Raw genomic sequence first — 15,912 nt, forward strand, 5'->3', positions numbered from 1 at the left:
ACATTACTAAGTTGTTCTAAAGATTAAATAGATGATGTATAAAATGCCTAGCACAAAGTAGCCCTATAAATGACAGCTTATTATTATTATTATTATTATCATCATCATCATTACAGTAGTATCTGCCTGTCCATTTCCTTCATCACTGTTGGCCTGGTTGCCAGTCTTCTTCAGACTCATCCTTCTTCAATCACACATCACTGAGGCTGTGGCTAAAACAGCCAGTCCGTGGCCCAACTCTCGCATTCAGATTTATTCTTTACTTGCACCTAAACTTGATGGTCATTCATGGATTACTGGTCCTACCTGAATTACTTTTCCTGCTTTTTCTCTGCCTGACCTGTCCTTTTATTTTCTGATCCTATAATTTATTCACATAAGAGAACAAAATTGTACAATATAAATTCTGCCAGTACAACTTCACTCAAAGGTAAGTTATAATATCTTGTATTATTCAGCAAATGACTGGATGTTGGTTGTTATGCATCTTATCTACTAAAACAGTGGGATGAATGGTTTAGATACTCTAAAGTAGAATGTTCTGTTTTTCTCTACTTAATTGATGATCTTTGTGTCTAGAACAGATACTCATACTATTAAAACTATGGTCAATGGTTTTGTGGATGTAACCAATGATAAAGTTTTTATTGTCTTTGGATCTGAGTTAGTTCACATTTACTTTCTGAGATGGAAAAGCTGCTAAGTAGGTGTATGGGTTGAATTGTGTCCCCCCAAAATTCATATGTTGGATTCCTAACCCTTAGTACCTCAGAATGTGACTGAATTTGGAGACAGGGTCTTTAAAGGATAATTAAGGCAAAATGAGGTCATTGGAGAGGTCCCTATTCCAATATGACTTCTTGTACAAGAAGAAGAGATTAGGATACAAAACACACAGAGGGAAAACCGTGTGAAGACAAAGGTATAGAGATGGGCATCTGCAAGCCAAGGGGAGAGGCCTCAGAAGAAATCAACTTTGCCAGCACCTTGATCTTGGACTTTTATCCTCCAGAACTGTAAGAAAATAAATTTCTGTTGTTTAGACCACCCAGGCTGTGGTACTTTGTTATGCCAGCCCTAGAAAACTAATACAATAGGCATTCCCCAAGGGGTAGTCTTTCTGTTTCATTTCACTGCCCTGTGTTCTAGCCAATTTTGTCTGTCATCTTCCTTTGTGTGGAAATGGGTTCTCAGGGGCAAAAGCATAGTCAATGTTAGGAACTTATTATGATCTTGGGTCTCTGAGGATTTAGTTCCAGTGATAAATCATATAAAGTTAATGTAAAGTACAGCTAGTAAAACGTCAAATGTGTTGTGTGTGGAACAAAAAGTGTCACAGTGGTTCAGGGGAGAGTTCACGTTAAGTGCTCAAGAAAGGCTTCGAAGTGGAAAGATTTGAGCTGGACCTTCAAATGTGAGTAGGATTTTGGTAGTGAAGAGGTTGGAGAAAATAGGGAGAGAATAGTATGAGCCAAAATGTGGACATACTCAGAAAATAGAGCAGAGTCTTCTGATTTAATCTGTACAGGTGAGCATGGGAGATGAGACTAGAAAGAAATTTCTGTTTCCCCTTGTAGGTCTCCACTATACTGATAAAGGCTCCCATTGCAGGATCTACGACATTTTAGTACCTTTTACTCTCTACTAACTTCATTTTCCTTAAGGGTACAAAACATGCCTTAAGAGGAATGCCATTTCTTTGCATGCCCAAGACCTAGCTCAATGCCCGGCTTCTCACAGGTACTTGGTCAATGTTTTCACAATGAATTTGTATATTCAAACAGGTCCCACAGGCATGGCTTCCATGGAGAACTAGAACTCGGCAAATAAAGGCAATCAATGGAGTCTTGAGATTAAAAGAAACAAGGTAACCAAGCATGTTAGAATACTGGTCTGATGGAATCCGCTCTTCCCTGGCGGGTGCCCATCTTTTCTGTTCGCGGTTACTTCTCTTGCCGTCAGGGAACACCTGTCCTGCAGGCACCTCCCTCTAGTTGATCTCTAAGGGTTTTTGGCTCTAACAAGCCCTGATTTGTGTCTGACTCGTGAGCACTGACACTTTTATTTCAGGGGGAGGAGAAAAGAGAAGCCCTTTAAAACACACAGAAAAGTCAAAAAGACTGAAGCTTTTAGATTCAGGTGAGAAATAGGTGAATGCTGGAGTCCCAGAGAAGTCTAGCTCCATAAGAAACTTTAGGAGATAGATGAAATAATGAAAATATTTATTGTTAAAAAGCGGAAGTAAAATGGGTGGCAAATAGCCTGTCTAGCAGCAGATGTGCTCCATCACTGGAAAAGGAAGCAAGTTCCCGTTCAATGTTTTTTCAGGGTAGGCACTCCAGAAGCTTAAGTTGGTGGTTTTTAAATAACTTACTTAGAGCCCAAATTCAATCCAGTTTAACTCGGTTAAGTAAGTGTCTTATGTAGCTGGTGAGAGAAGGAGCAGTGGTAAAGACAGTGTTATTAACCATGATTTTTATTTTCTGTATTTTGATGCTTTGACCCCTGGGGACTTGCTGACCCAGAAGGGGCTACCCCTCCCAGGGTTTGCTAATTCCTAGAGATAGTAAACAACACAAGAACACCTTTCATAGGCAAACTAACCAATCCAGAGCTCATACCCCCAACTACCTTTTTTCTGTGCTCTCACGTTCTGGGCCATTACCCACCTGCCCTAATCCCCCTGGGGCCAGGCACCAGACAACGAGAAACTTCTTACCTTGTACCCTTGTCTCTAGCACTTCATCCCTTTGCACCATCCTTCCTCTCATCACAGATTAATCTTCTTAAATACTGGCTGCCATACATTCAGGCCACATTTCTACTAAGAATTTTCCATCGCTTCCCATTCTTCACAGGGCAGATGTCTTTGATCTATTTTGGGGATAATTTAGCCATATAGTAGGGATAGTAAACAGTTAAAATTGCCCAAAAGTATCACCAACCACCCTCTCTTTAATATTTTCCTATACTTTATCCAGTTATTTTCCACATTATTCCTTCATGTAATATTTGCTGAGCACCACCATGTTCCAGGTACTGTGATGGGTGGAAAACAGAAATAAAATAAGACACAAACCCTGTGTTGAAGTGGCACACAGCTCAGTAGGAGACTCTCAAAGGTAAACAGCTAATTTGTAAATGATCAGACAACAGGGCAGGTAGAGTGGCGTTAGTAGACCACGAGGGAATGGTCAGGACCAGCTTCTGGGAGGAGGGCACTTCTGAGCAGAGACATGAAGGATGGGCAAGGAGAAGAAGTAAGAGGAGGACAGGTAAGACCTTAGTAGACTGAGGGGATGGTGTGAGCACAGGCAGGAAAAAGAGGTGCTGAAGATTTCAGGCAGTTCATTGTTGCTGAAGTGAGAAGTGTGCTGGGAGTGTCAGTGATCCTGGACAGAGAGGCAGGGATCAGAGCGAGAGAACCTTCTAAGGCACAGACGGAAAAGGGAGTGAGACGGAAGAACTGGTAGATATGTGGTGGGGAGGGAGAGAAGAGCCAGGAATGACTGTTTTTCTACTCTCTGCAGAGATAATCACAACTGAAAAAAGTGTAGTTCTTCTCCTTAGGTTCTCTTTGTTTTTCCCTGGATTTTTCCCATTTTCTATTAAAACATAGGCAAACTAGCTCCTTAACACTTTTTGTAGGTATTTCATGACAAATGTTATAATATTTTACAGCCAGCAGATGGCACTAAGTATATATAAAATAAACATTTTGCGCACTATAACTTTTTCAGTGGGCATTTCTTCCTACTTACTTTAAAAGGAATTAATCCAGTTTTTATAATACCGTAAGTCATCTTGTTAGGTATGGGGCACTATATTTCAGGTTAAGATAGTTTTGCTTTTCACAATATTGTAAAGAGAGTCTAAAAAGCCCAATTGTTCATTTAAAATAACTGGACTTGGCTAGCGTAATTTTGTGACCAATCTCAGTGTTTACCTCTTCATGAAAGTGTACAGTGTGTATTCACTGTCCCTCAATGGTTTGAATGCCTGGGCTCTACTGTTCACACAGGACTTTTCTCCATTCTGGGAACTCTGAAATTGACGAGGGGCTGGAACTGTAAGAAAGGATAGGCATCTCATGGGTACACAGTCCCCTCTCCTGACAAAGGCTACTTAGTGTATTAAAGCCTCATAGGGATTACCGTGGGGACCCAGTAAGGTTCTAAAAAGAGAGGAACTTCCTTCGTGGCACTATCTCTGAGTGGTATGGGAACTTAGGATGGGTGAAAGAGTGAAACTATGTTTTCCTGCAGGCAGTCAGGTTTTTTGTATTGCTAAGCCCCACATACACAGGGAACAGCAGAATCTCTCCAGACTCCCCGACAGACAGAAACAAAAGCCTGGACTTGCTCTGCTTGTGATTTGCATTGACAATCTGCCTAGGTTAGTTCAGGTTCTGCAGGAAGCAGATGCTGAGATGGATGGAGTAAGGAGGGTAAGAGGCATATTGGAAGGGGTATCAGCTGTTAGAGGAGGACGACGCAGGACTGGGTGAGGAAGAATTCAGGTCATGAGGCCGATCTGATATCTGGGAAAGGAGGAGCAAGCAGGGAGAGCCTCCAGCCACAAGGGAGATCTGGCTTACTCCATGAGGAGCTCCAAAGGAAAGGTAGCCTGTTTGAGAAGTGCAGCATTGGGAAGAAATGGCCAGGCCCTGGTACTCACCATGCTGTCTTTGGCTGGGGACTGCCTAGGAAGAGTGTGACCTCGGCTTGGATGCTACCACAGATGCGGAAGGTGCTGCGGTTGGAAGCTGTCAGGTAACTGCAGCTGAGCAGTTAGTTCTTTCTTGGAAGAAGATCCGAGTAGTGATGCGCCTTTGTGGCTGCCACACCACCCTAGTTAAAAAAATAACTACTCGTGTTAAGATCTCCTTTGTATTCCTTAGGTCTCTCTGGCGAAGCTGTGTGAACAGGCTATTTCTTTTCCAGTAGCTGAGGTGCTGTTTTGTATAGACGTTAATTCCTAGATTCTTGGGTCATGGCTCAATCGAGAAGATTCCAGGAAGGAGCTTTGAAGCTTCATTTGAATAATCTCAATATCTATATATGAATTATATGCAGTTCTTTTATGGAGTTTTAAAAATAAAGGCCATTGTCTATATGTGTCAAAGGATACAAATAAATTTTAATCTCAGGCAAGCATAAATAAGGAAGTCAGTATCTGGAAAACCTCCCCTAACATAATTCAAAGTCAAATATAAATGATCTGGCTATTTGCTCTTTTGGATTATTAATACCTCTTAGAACTTCCTTTTGTTAACATCCAATTCAAAGTGGACTCAATGTTGTCGGAAGTGTTAAGATGGATCCCACGTGTAGTGATGCACTTCCATAATGCACTTCTACCTGGAATAGCTTGTTTGATCCTCACAATTCTGTGAGGAAGGAATTTTAACCAGTTTACAGATGAAGAAATAGAGCCCGAGAGTGAATGGATTGGAGAGGAAGGACGTGTACTGTCTTCCCACTCCAGAGGTCTATCTTCCTTTAGACCCTGCTACTTGCATGATCTACTTGTTGCTCTCTCCAGCTTATAGTAAGTACCTCAACACGCACATGCTTCCACTGAACCCAAATGCAGCTTCCAGATCTAGCCACCCACCTCAGTGGTGCTGTGTTGTTGCACGTGCTGCTCCCTCTCCCTGGAAAGATGCCTCCCTTTCCCTGCCCCATTTGGTTGGTTAGTTCCTACCTTTGCTTTAAGACACAGACCAAGCAGCATCTCCACTAGAAAGTCTTATGAGAAGTGACATGGTCTGCTCAAGTGTTCTTTCTGTTGTGTCCCGGCATTGATCACAGAGTGATTATCACCCACTAACTTCTTACAAAATGGAGAGTGCCTTTAAAGTGTTTGTGGACATTTGCACATTATATCTATACAGTAGGCAGACAATGCATTTTTTTTTTAATTTGTTTTTAAAGATTTAATTTTTTTCCTTTTTCTCCCCAAAGCCCCCCGGTACATAGTTGTATATTGTTCATTGTGGGTCCTTCTAGTTGTGGCATGTGGGACACTGCCTCAGCGTGGTTTGATGAGCAGTGCCATGTCCGCGCCCAGGATTCGAACCAACGAAACACTGGACCGCCTGCAGCAGAGTGCGCGAACTTAACCACTCGGCCACGGGGCCAGCCCCGACAATGCATTTTTAACAGAACAAAGAAAGGACTCTTAAGAGCTGCAGGGCATACAAAGAGTATTAAATATCGATTATTAATCCTTTTTTAGATCTCATTTCAAAGAAAAGCAATGTTGCCGATTGAAAATTACTGAAATCCATGCTAGAAATTTTGCCCTTTTGAAAAAAAATCTCTTTATGGATCATGTGTTAATATTAAGTAGGTATATTTTGTATTTTTCCTAATCTTTGTAGTTCATCACAGGAAGAGATGAAAAAGCAATTTAACACAATTCAAGAGAAACAGGGAGAGTAATTTGAAGTTCTAATCAATGTACTGTTGAAAGTTGGGTAACAAAAATCTTGACCTTTTTAAAAAATAAAAACGATTTTCATTTGTATTTTTCCTATACATTATAGAACATGAGTGTGTGATACACAAAGCCATCAAATACATTGGTGTGCTGGGTTGCAAAAACAGAATTCTCATCATATGGCGGCTATTTTAAGGCCATGAAGAAGCCACATTATATTGCACATCTTGACTTATGAACAAAAAAGAATCAGTTATTGTGAATTGCAATACAATTTCTATGAATGAGGTCTTTCTTCCAAGTCCTATGCACCATGATGTGGTAATCTTTAGAAGCTGTTCTCCTCCTGAAAGATCGTGTATTTTCCTTTCAGTACTCTCCAGGATTTCCCTACTTTCCCTTCAAGAATATGAATTACTTTCATAGAAAAAAACTTAAAATAAGACAAAATTTAAAAAAATCACTCTTTCTATCCATTTTGTGCTATTCAATAAAGACGCTGTCTCATCATCTGCCATTTGAAGAAACTAGTTGCACAAATGTTGCAACTATGGAAGCTCAACAAAGTTTACAATCGGACAAGTTGTGTGACTGGCTGGACCTGTCGTCAGAACAACTCCCGATGCTTGTTTAAGCACCGTGGAGCCACTGAAAGAATCTGAGGTTTAAGAACGACCGCTGTGGTATGAAAGCCCTACTTCGAAGGGTATAAAATATGTTAAACATTACAAAGTACATGTACATCTTAAAGAATTATAAAGCAAACAGTAATGTACTTAACACTCAGTTAAGAAATGGAACAGGAAGGCTGAAACACCCAGGGTCCCTCCTGGACTGCATTCTCCCTTAGTCTTCACCAGTCTAAATTTCATATTAATTATGCCTAGGCTTTTATTGTTCTGCCACACATATATCTCCTAATAATGTTGTTTTTAGGCTGTATCTAAACGGCAAATATATTTGCACATACACACACATACACACATACTACCTTGGATAACAGGTTTTTATTCTTAACATTATACTTGAGATTCATTCCTGATGATACATGAAGATCATTTTCGCTCCTCTGCAATATTCCATTGTATGGACATACTTCATTCTATCCATTCTATTGGTGGCCCTTTAGATTGTTTCCAGCTCTCCACACCTCCAGGAACAAATAATATTTGCATGAACGTTCTTCTGTTTCCCCTGGCGTATTTATATAGACATTTCTATAGGGTGGAACTGTTGGTGGCAACGACTACATACTTTAAAATTTATTAGGTAATAAATTGTTTCCCAAAGTGGCTGTACCAATTTACACTCCTACTACAATTTCATGAGTGTTCTTGTTGCTCCCTGTTCTCACCAATTCTTATGATTATCAGGCTTCTACAATGTCATGGGGTTTTAATTTGCATTTCCCTATTTTCTTCTAAAAGTTTTAAAGTTCTGCCTTTCTCATTTAAGTCTTTGATCTGTCTTAATTTGATCTTTGTGCATGAAGTTATGTACCTACCTGTTCTTTTCAAATGTTCCTTTGATTTCTCACGGTTAAAAATTCTCAGAGAGATTTTTCTTCTCCCTTTTCTACTCCCACCTCTTTGGAGGAGACTCAATGGGTTTATCAAAGAATGTGAACAGAGCTCTGGAGAATACACTGTCTAAGAAATAAGAATACAGGGAGTTTTTACTGGACAATGATGGACATAAAGCTCCACTAGTTCACATGAGGCCAAAAACTGTTGAAAATTCAATAATTTGCTTTCTACAGCCTATGAAAGGCAGTCCAGATTAGATTAATAATGGCTTAAGAAATTTTATACATAATTTACAAAGGTGATTGTGTCCGACCATGAAATTATGATCACTGAATCCTTAAACAGCTGAGGCATTGAAATTTTTAAACTTGATATTTAACACTAAATATTACATACTTAATATGGTACAAAGTAAATTCTAAACTATTTTAGAGCCTGAAGCATACTCCCCAGCCTACAGAGTAGTAGGAATATACAAACTCATATGGCATCTTTATCAACGTGACTAAACACTGACTGACAGACTTCCTAACAATGAGTATCTGTAACCAGACAATCTTAGTGCTCGGCTGGCTACATAAAAGTGATGGATGTGAAGAGGCGATGCCCAAGAGGAAATGCAAACATTCAACAAACGTGAATAGGTACCCAGCCTCACAAACCATGGAATAAATGTAAAAATAATAATGCATTCCATTTTGAGTGTCCAAATTGGCAAAAAATATTCTTAATAAGGCTAACCAATGCTACTGAGAGTGTTGTGAAAAGAGCATTGTCATACACTGACTTTTGCTGGTGCACACCATCCTTTTGCAGAGACAAACTGAGGCAAACTGCACTGAATGCTTTAAGGGTGTCCACATTCTTTTACTGAAATTTTACTTTATGGAATCTATCTTAAGGAAATAATTTGAAAATTAAAAAAAAATCTTAATGCACTAAGATATTCATTGCAGTGTTCTATATATACATACATGCCATAGCAAAAATGGAAATAGCTTATCAATGATTAAGATATATGTTTATATATATATATACACAGAATACAGACACAAAATAGGATGTTTTGGAGCCATTATATACATTTCCATATTTACTACATGAAGAACAAACCTTAAAACTGATTAAACTATGTTAAAAGAAGCAAAGAATTCATGCTTAAAAGTAAGGTTGGAAGAAAACAATGAGATGTTAATACTACCTGTTAATCTTTTCCCCTTCTTTCAAATTTCCTGTTTCTTTCAAAACTAATTTTCCACAGTGAGCTTGTATTGCTCATATAATAGAAACATACAAAATGTAAACATAATTTTATTAAAATTAATATGAAAAGTACTCAATGATTTTTGAGGTGGTGTCTGTTAGCAGCAAGAGTAGGACACATATTATTCATTGAGGCTACCTCAGCTTGTAACAACTGGGTGATGGAGGAGATTGCTGTAGCTTGTGTACAACTCACTTCTAGCCATGGTTTCAAATAAATGTGCAAAAATATGAAATACCATAGGAAACTAAGAACACTTCGCTGCACTGAAGAAAAATCTACCCATCACTCAACCCACAGCTGTCAAGCATAGTTTTCACATTTCAAAATAAAATATATGCAGGCAAGAAGCCAAGAGCATACTGTGTATAAAAGTAAGCTGTAGTTCAGTATTCCTATGTATTGACACAAAATAAAGATAAGACTACTTGGAATTCTGAGATGAGATAAGCTACCATATAAATTAATACTACTGAGCTGGTTATTCACTGGGAGGGGTGAGGGGGCAAATGGAATTAACATCTGTTGAGTGTCTAGGTGCCAAGCACTGTAACTACATCTCACAAATCCTCATCATGACCCTGCCAAGTAGGTAATGTAAGTTCTGATTTACAGGTGAAGAAACTGAAGCTCAGAGAGTCAAGTAACATGACCAAGCTTAGCGCTGTGCCTGGCATACAGTAAGTGCTCAATAAACATCTTCTGACTGGATGGCAGGTAATACATCTAGTAAATGGAAGTGCCAGGATTCAAACTTGGATCCACTTGGTTACAAAGCTCACACTATTTCCATCACAGTACACTGCCTTCTGTATGAGACTCTGCAGAATTGCTTTAAAATGGTTAAGATAGATCATTGCCAATGAAATATGGTTAACAAATCCAGGAACCTACGATTTCTACCTTCATATCAGAGCTATTTCAATTTCAAAATGTATGCTTGACAAAGGATGCAAAAAGATAAACACATGGAGGATCTTCAAGGGCTCTTTTAATTTTAAACATACATAGTACAAGAAAATAACATAAATCCATATTAATACATCATATTTGTATGGAACATTTTATTTAATACAATTTGTTTCTTTTTTTGTTGTTGAATTCTATCAACTTCTTTAATGTTTCCTATGAAAACACCATACAAAATGTGTTACTTTATGAATGTTACATGTTACGTCTCTTTTCATTCTTTGCCCTGCACTTACATCAAATGAATTATTTGAAAATGCTAAAGTACATAAAATGTGGCATACTTTCTTAGCTGCTTTGTATCTGTATTAAAATATTCTAGAACTATAAAGGTTGAAAATAATTTTACTGGTTTTCCTATATATAAACCCATGTAAATATAGTTGTATTGAATATTTTATTTGCTATTACAGCTTTTTTTTTAAAAAAATCCTACCCATTTAAGATATTTCCTATGAAAATATCATTGAAAACATATTTTAATTTTTATGAATGATGTATCTCCTTTCCTTCCTTGCTCCATACTTACACCAAAACAAATTATTTGAAAATGCCAATATAAATAAAATGTGGACATGCTTTCTTAGCTGTTTTATATCTTGTATTAAAATATTTTACAACCATAAAAGTTGAAGAATAATTTTATTGGTTTTCCTGTATACAATCTCCTACCTACTGTAAGTGAACTAATCCATGGAATTTAGTTATTTTATTATTTCAAGTATAGAAAGCCAAGAACATAAGCAAATTACAAAAACTCCAAGATTATTCATTTAAAGTAGATGCATATTAAAATACTATAGCTGTGGCATATTTAATATCTACCAAGCAGAGAAAAAGAGTGTTTATCTGTGCATTTAGGTAACAGTATATTCAAGATAACTATTTACCATTTTTCAAAGCATTATTGTTGGGTAGGTTTTGTATTAGAGGAGAGAATTTACAAAACATCACCTTCCTCATCCAAAAACAAAAACAAATGAGGACGTAAAAATATGTTATTATAAAAGATGGTGACTAGACAGAAAGACTACTCCAATGAGCTACTGGGCGATCAAGATGAAAATGCCTTTGCTTCATTCAGATCTAAGAATGTTAAAATCTCACTTGATAAATTTAACTACATTTTCTTTTCTGATTATATTTAACCCCAAAATTTGGTTGCATACCATAGCAATTTTTAGTCTATCTGGATATTAAAAGAAAAACCACTGGGTTCTAAAGACAGATTAATAACCTGTTGGACTTAGGTTGAGAAATAATCAGTGAAAAATACTTATCTGGTTGGGTAAATAAATTTCAAGAGATTCAAAACATTACAAAGTAAGCTGTTTTTAAAAATACTTAAATTGAAATGATAAAAAAAAATTATTAAAAGCTTAAAGATCTTTCCTGAGGGCTAGTAAAAGCAAAAACAAACTTAATGGAGACATGGTTACAAGCAAATTTCCTCACAGAGGTAAAGAAGCTGTGATCAGTATCAGGATCTTAAGAAAGTGTTATTTCAGAAACTGTACTAGTCCATTCCAAATGGTTTAAAGAGTTTGAGCTGGCACATCCTGGTACTAGAGAAAATCGGAAGCAGTTCACCTAGCTGGATACAAAATGACTTACATATCTTTGATTTATTAGATTTCATTGTTCTTTTACATACATTTTTCTTTCAAACTTTAAGATGAACATTTGCTTATGCAGTATGAAATGACTTAATCATTTAAATGACAAGGTTGACATTCAATGGAAAACAATGAAATAATTTACCTTTTATTAATCAAAAAAACTTTAAATCATTTTTATTATCTTCTTTTTAAGGGTCTCTTATTAAAGCTTGCGATTTTTATTAGTGTAACTAAGCCAAAAGTGATTGTTTTTGACATGCTTCTTTCCACCACAGTGTAATGGGTAGTCTCATTCTAAGTTGACCTTTAATACTCTGTACATACTATTCTGAAACACTGTGGTGAAGTAAGGTCTTGCATCCTTGAGCAAGATGCTACATAAGGGAGGGTTAGCTGCGTTGGAAGGGTCTTCCACATCCCAAATTTCAAGCATACTGCAACCAGGCCTGAAAATAAAACAGGCACATATATATCCATATTAAAAATGCATTCATATCTAGAGGAAATATATAAATTATAAAATTTCTCCTAGATTTTTAGAGACTAATTTAGTAAATTAAAGATTTTAAAGCATCACTTCAACGAACGTAAGTTCAACATTTAGGGATAATAAAAATGAATTAAGTATGTTGCATTTTCACATCCCACTTAACCAAATCACCAATATATTATTGAACCTAATAATAAAGGTTCAAAATACATTCAGAAATATATACTTAAACATTTATTTTCAAAATGAACTCTAAATAAATATATTTTATACATGATATCGCCATCCAAACATAAGGCACATTAGTAACAGAATGAGAAAAATTAGAGGAAAGATAATCTAATTCCTGTTGAATTTCATATTTTTAGGCTTAACCTGACTTGGATTAGCATGAAAACATAAAGTCCAAGGCAGGGAAGGGAAGCTCTTATGCCAAGTCTGTTCTCCTCAACCCTCTCCCGCCTTGGGTGGCTCAACGATTGGACCAAATGAGATAATATTTCTCAGAAAATAACCCTGCATGAGAGTCATTAAAGGGAAGAAGTCAGGCAGAATTTGTTTCTTTTTTTTTTAATAGCTATATTGAGGTATATTTTTTGTACAATAAAATTCACCCATTTTATGTGTAAAGTTTAGTGAGTATGGCCAGACGTGTATAGGCATGTAAGCACCACCATAATCGTTTAATACAGAAAATTTCCAGCACGCCAAGTTCTCTTGCACCTTTTGTAGACAACCCCTCCCCAAAACATCACCAAGACAACCACTGATTATTCTGCACTATCATTTTGCCTTTTCTAGAATATGCTAGATACTACTATATATCCACTCCAGCTTTCATATGTTACTCACATGGTAACATTTTCATCCTTTTTCCTTCAGCCTTTCCTTCAGTGTATTTGTATTTAAAACGCATCTCTTAGAGGCAGCACACAGTTGGGTTTTGCTTTGTATTCAGTCTGCCAGTCTCTGCCTTTTGACTGGAGTGTTTAGTCCCCATTCGCACTTGCAAAAACTGATATGGTTTGATTTAGGCTTGCCATTTTTCTTTTTTCTTCCATTTGTTTTATCTCTTTTTTGATCATCTGTTTCTCTTTCTTGATTTCTTTTATGTCAAGCAAAAAGTTATTATACCATTCAATTCATCTATTGGCTTATTAATTATTTTTTTGTACTCTTCTTTTTTAGTAGTTGCTCTAGGGATTACAATAGACGTCTTTATGGTATCACAATTTACTTAACATTAAAATGAATTATTTCCAGCAAATCATACCTTTTATTTGCATTTTACTCCCCTTTCTTGTGCTATTAGTGTCATGCATATTCAATCTATTTACATTATAAACTCAAAAATACAATGGTATCATCTTTTCTTTACACAGTCCTGTCTTAAAATTTTTCAGAGAAGAAAAAATATATATGTATATTTAATGTGATTAATATTTATCTACCAATTTACCATTTCCAGCGCATTTCAGTATATCCTGTATATCTGAGTTACTGTCTGGTATCCATTTCCATCAGCCAGAAGACTTTTGTTCCATCTTGAAGTGTAGGTCTTTTAGCAACAAATTATCTTAGATTTTATTGATTTTAGTGTCTTTATCAGCCTTTTTTTTTTTGTTTTTAAAGACTGGCACCTGAGCTAACAACTGTTGCCAATCTTTTTTTTTTTCGGCTTTATCTCCCCAAATCCCCCCCAGTAGATAGTTGTATATCTTAGTTGCAGGTCCTTCTAGTTGTGGCATGTGGGATGCCACCTCAACGTGGCCTGACGAGCGGTGCCATGTCCGCACCCAGGATCTGAACCGGCGAAACCCTGGGCCGCTGCAGCAGAGCGCACGAACTTAACCACTCGGCCATGGGGCCGGCCCCAGTCAGCCTTAATTTTAACAAGATAGTTCATAGTTTCATTGAGTATAGAATTATTGATTTATTTTTCTTTCCTTCAGTACAGCTGGCCCTCCATATCCGGTTTTGCATCCATGGATTCAACCAATCACGGATCAAAAGGCCTATGATGCTTGCGTCTGTACTGAACATGTACAACTTTTTTCTGTCATTATTCCCTAAACAATATAGTATAACAACTATTTATAGAACATTTACATTGTATTAGGTATTATAAGTAATCTACAGATGATTTAAAGTATATGAGAGGATGTGCGTAGGTTACATGCAAATATTATGCCATTTCACATAAGGGACTTGCGCATCCCAGGATTTTGGTATCCACGGGGGGTCCTGGGACCAATCCCCTACAGATACTGAGGGATGGGTGTATTGTGAATTATTATTCCCTTGTCCATTGAATCCCACTGTGTATGCTAGGAAGTCAAGTGTTTAACATATCACATCATTTTTCTCTTGTTTCTTTCAAGATTTTTCTCTTCATTTTTCACTAGTTTGACTATGATGTGCCCAGGTGTGGTTTTCCTTGGGTTTATCCTAGTTGGATTTGTTGAGCTTACTAGATCTCTAAGTTAATGGCTTTTAGGAAACTTGAGAAATTTTTGGCCAATATTTTTTCAACTGTTTTTTTCTGCCATTTTTTTTTCTTTCATTCTTTCTGGTACTATATTACTCATGTGTTGAACTACTTAATAATATTACACAAGTCTCTACGGGTTTGGTTACTTTTCTTCAATCTTTTTGATCCTTTTTTTTTGGATTGGCTATTTTTTCTTGATCTACCTTCAAATTCACTGACATTTTTTCTATTGTCATATTAAAACTACTGTTGAGCACATTTAAAGAATTTTCATTTCATTTATTATACTTTTCAGCTCTAGAATTTCCATTTTTCTGGGGAGGGTGTTTTTATTTCTCTCGAGATTCCATATCTCATCACTTATTAATACCGTATTTTCCTTAATTCTTTGAATATATTTATAATAGCAGCTTTGCAGTCTTTGACTGCTAAATCCAACATTTGGGCCTATTTGAATAAGTTTCTATTAACTGCCTTTTTCTCCTGAGTATTGGTCACGCTTTCCCATTTTCTTTTGCAGGTCTATTAATTTTTGGTCAGAAGCTGGACACTAGATAATACACTGCACTGATTCTGGAACCTGTTTTGTTCTTCTAGTAATTGTCAATTTGTTGTTGTTGATCTAGTAAGGCAGTTAACTTGCCTGGATGTCCTGTTATGTGTAGCAGCTATCTCCTCTCAGTTTTTGAAGATGCCAGCTAATTCATTTTTTTCAGCTCTGGGGCTTTCCTTGTGTTTTTATCAGCCATGGGCAGAGTCATGCTCATACATGGAGCCCATCTTCTCTGTATTTCCCTTGCTTCTGGGACTCTCCCCTAAATGCATAGTTTCTTTGTTATTCCTTATTTCTGCCCCTGACACCTTGATTCAGTCATGATTCTGATGATTCTGCTTTCTGCTTCCTGGGGCGTGTGCCAGTTGGGGAATGTACTTAGTCAAAAGCATAGGAAATTAGCAAATTCCACCGGAAGTTCTGTCTGCCCTTTCCCCGGCTCCCTGGGTTTCCCACAGGAATGTGTGGAATAGTAGTTAACCAAGGATCTGGGCAGAATTTATACTCAGGTCTTAGATTTAAGCCCTTCTGCAGTGCTCTTGCTTCCAAAATGTCC

General features: G+C 37.2%; 1 protein-coding gene across 1 annotated transcript in view; it reads right to left on the reverse strand.

Moving 5' to 3' along the window:
- Positions 1-12,111: 12,111 nt before the first annotated feature.
- Positions 12,112-15,912, reverse strand: part of DPY19L2 (dpy-19 like 2) — a 101,568-nt gene continuing 97,767 nt past the window's right edge. The window contains exon 22 of the mRNA XM_046668935.1: positions 12,112-12,268. Coding sequence (XP_046524891.1) covers positions 12,112-12,268 — 157 coding nt within the window. The remainder of the gene's footprint in view (positions 12,269-15,912) is intronic.

This window comes from Equus quagga, chromosome 8 (genome assembly GCF_021613505.1).
Source record: "Equus quagga isolate Etosha38 chromosome 8, UCLA_HA_Equagga_1.0, whole genome shotgun sequence".
NCBI lineage: Eukaryota > Metazoa > Chordata > Mammalia > Perissodactyla > Equidae > Equus > Equus quagga.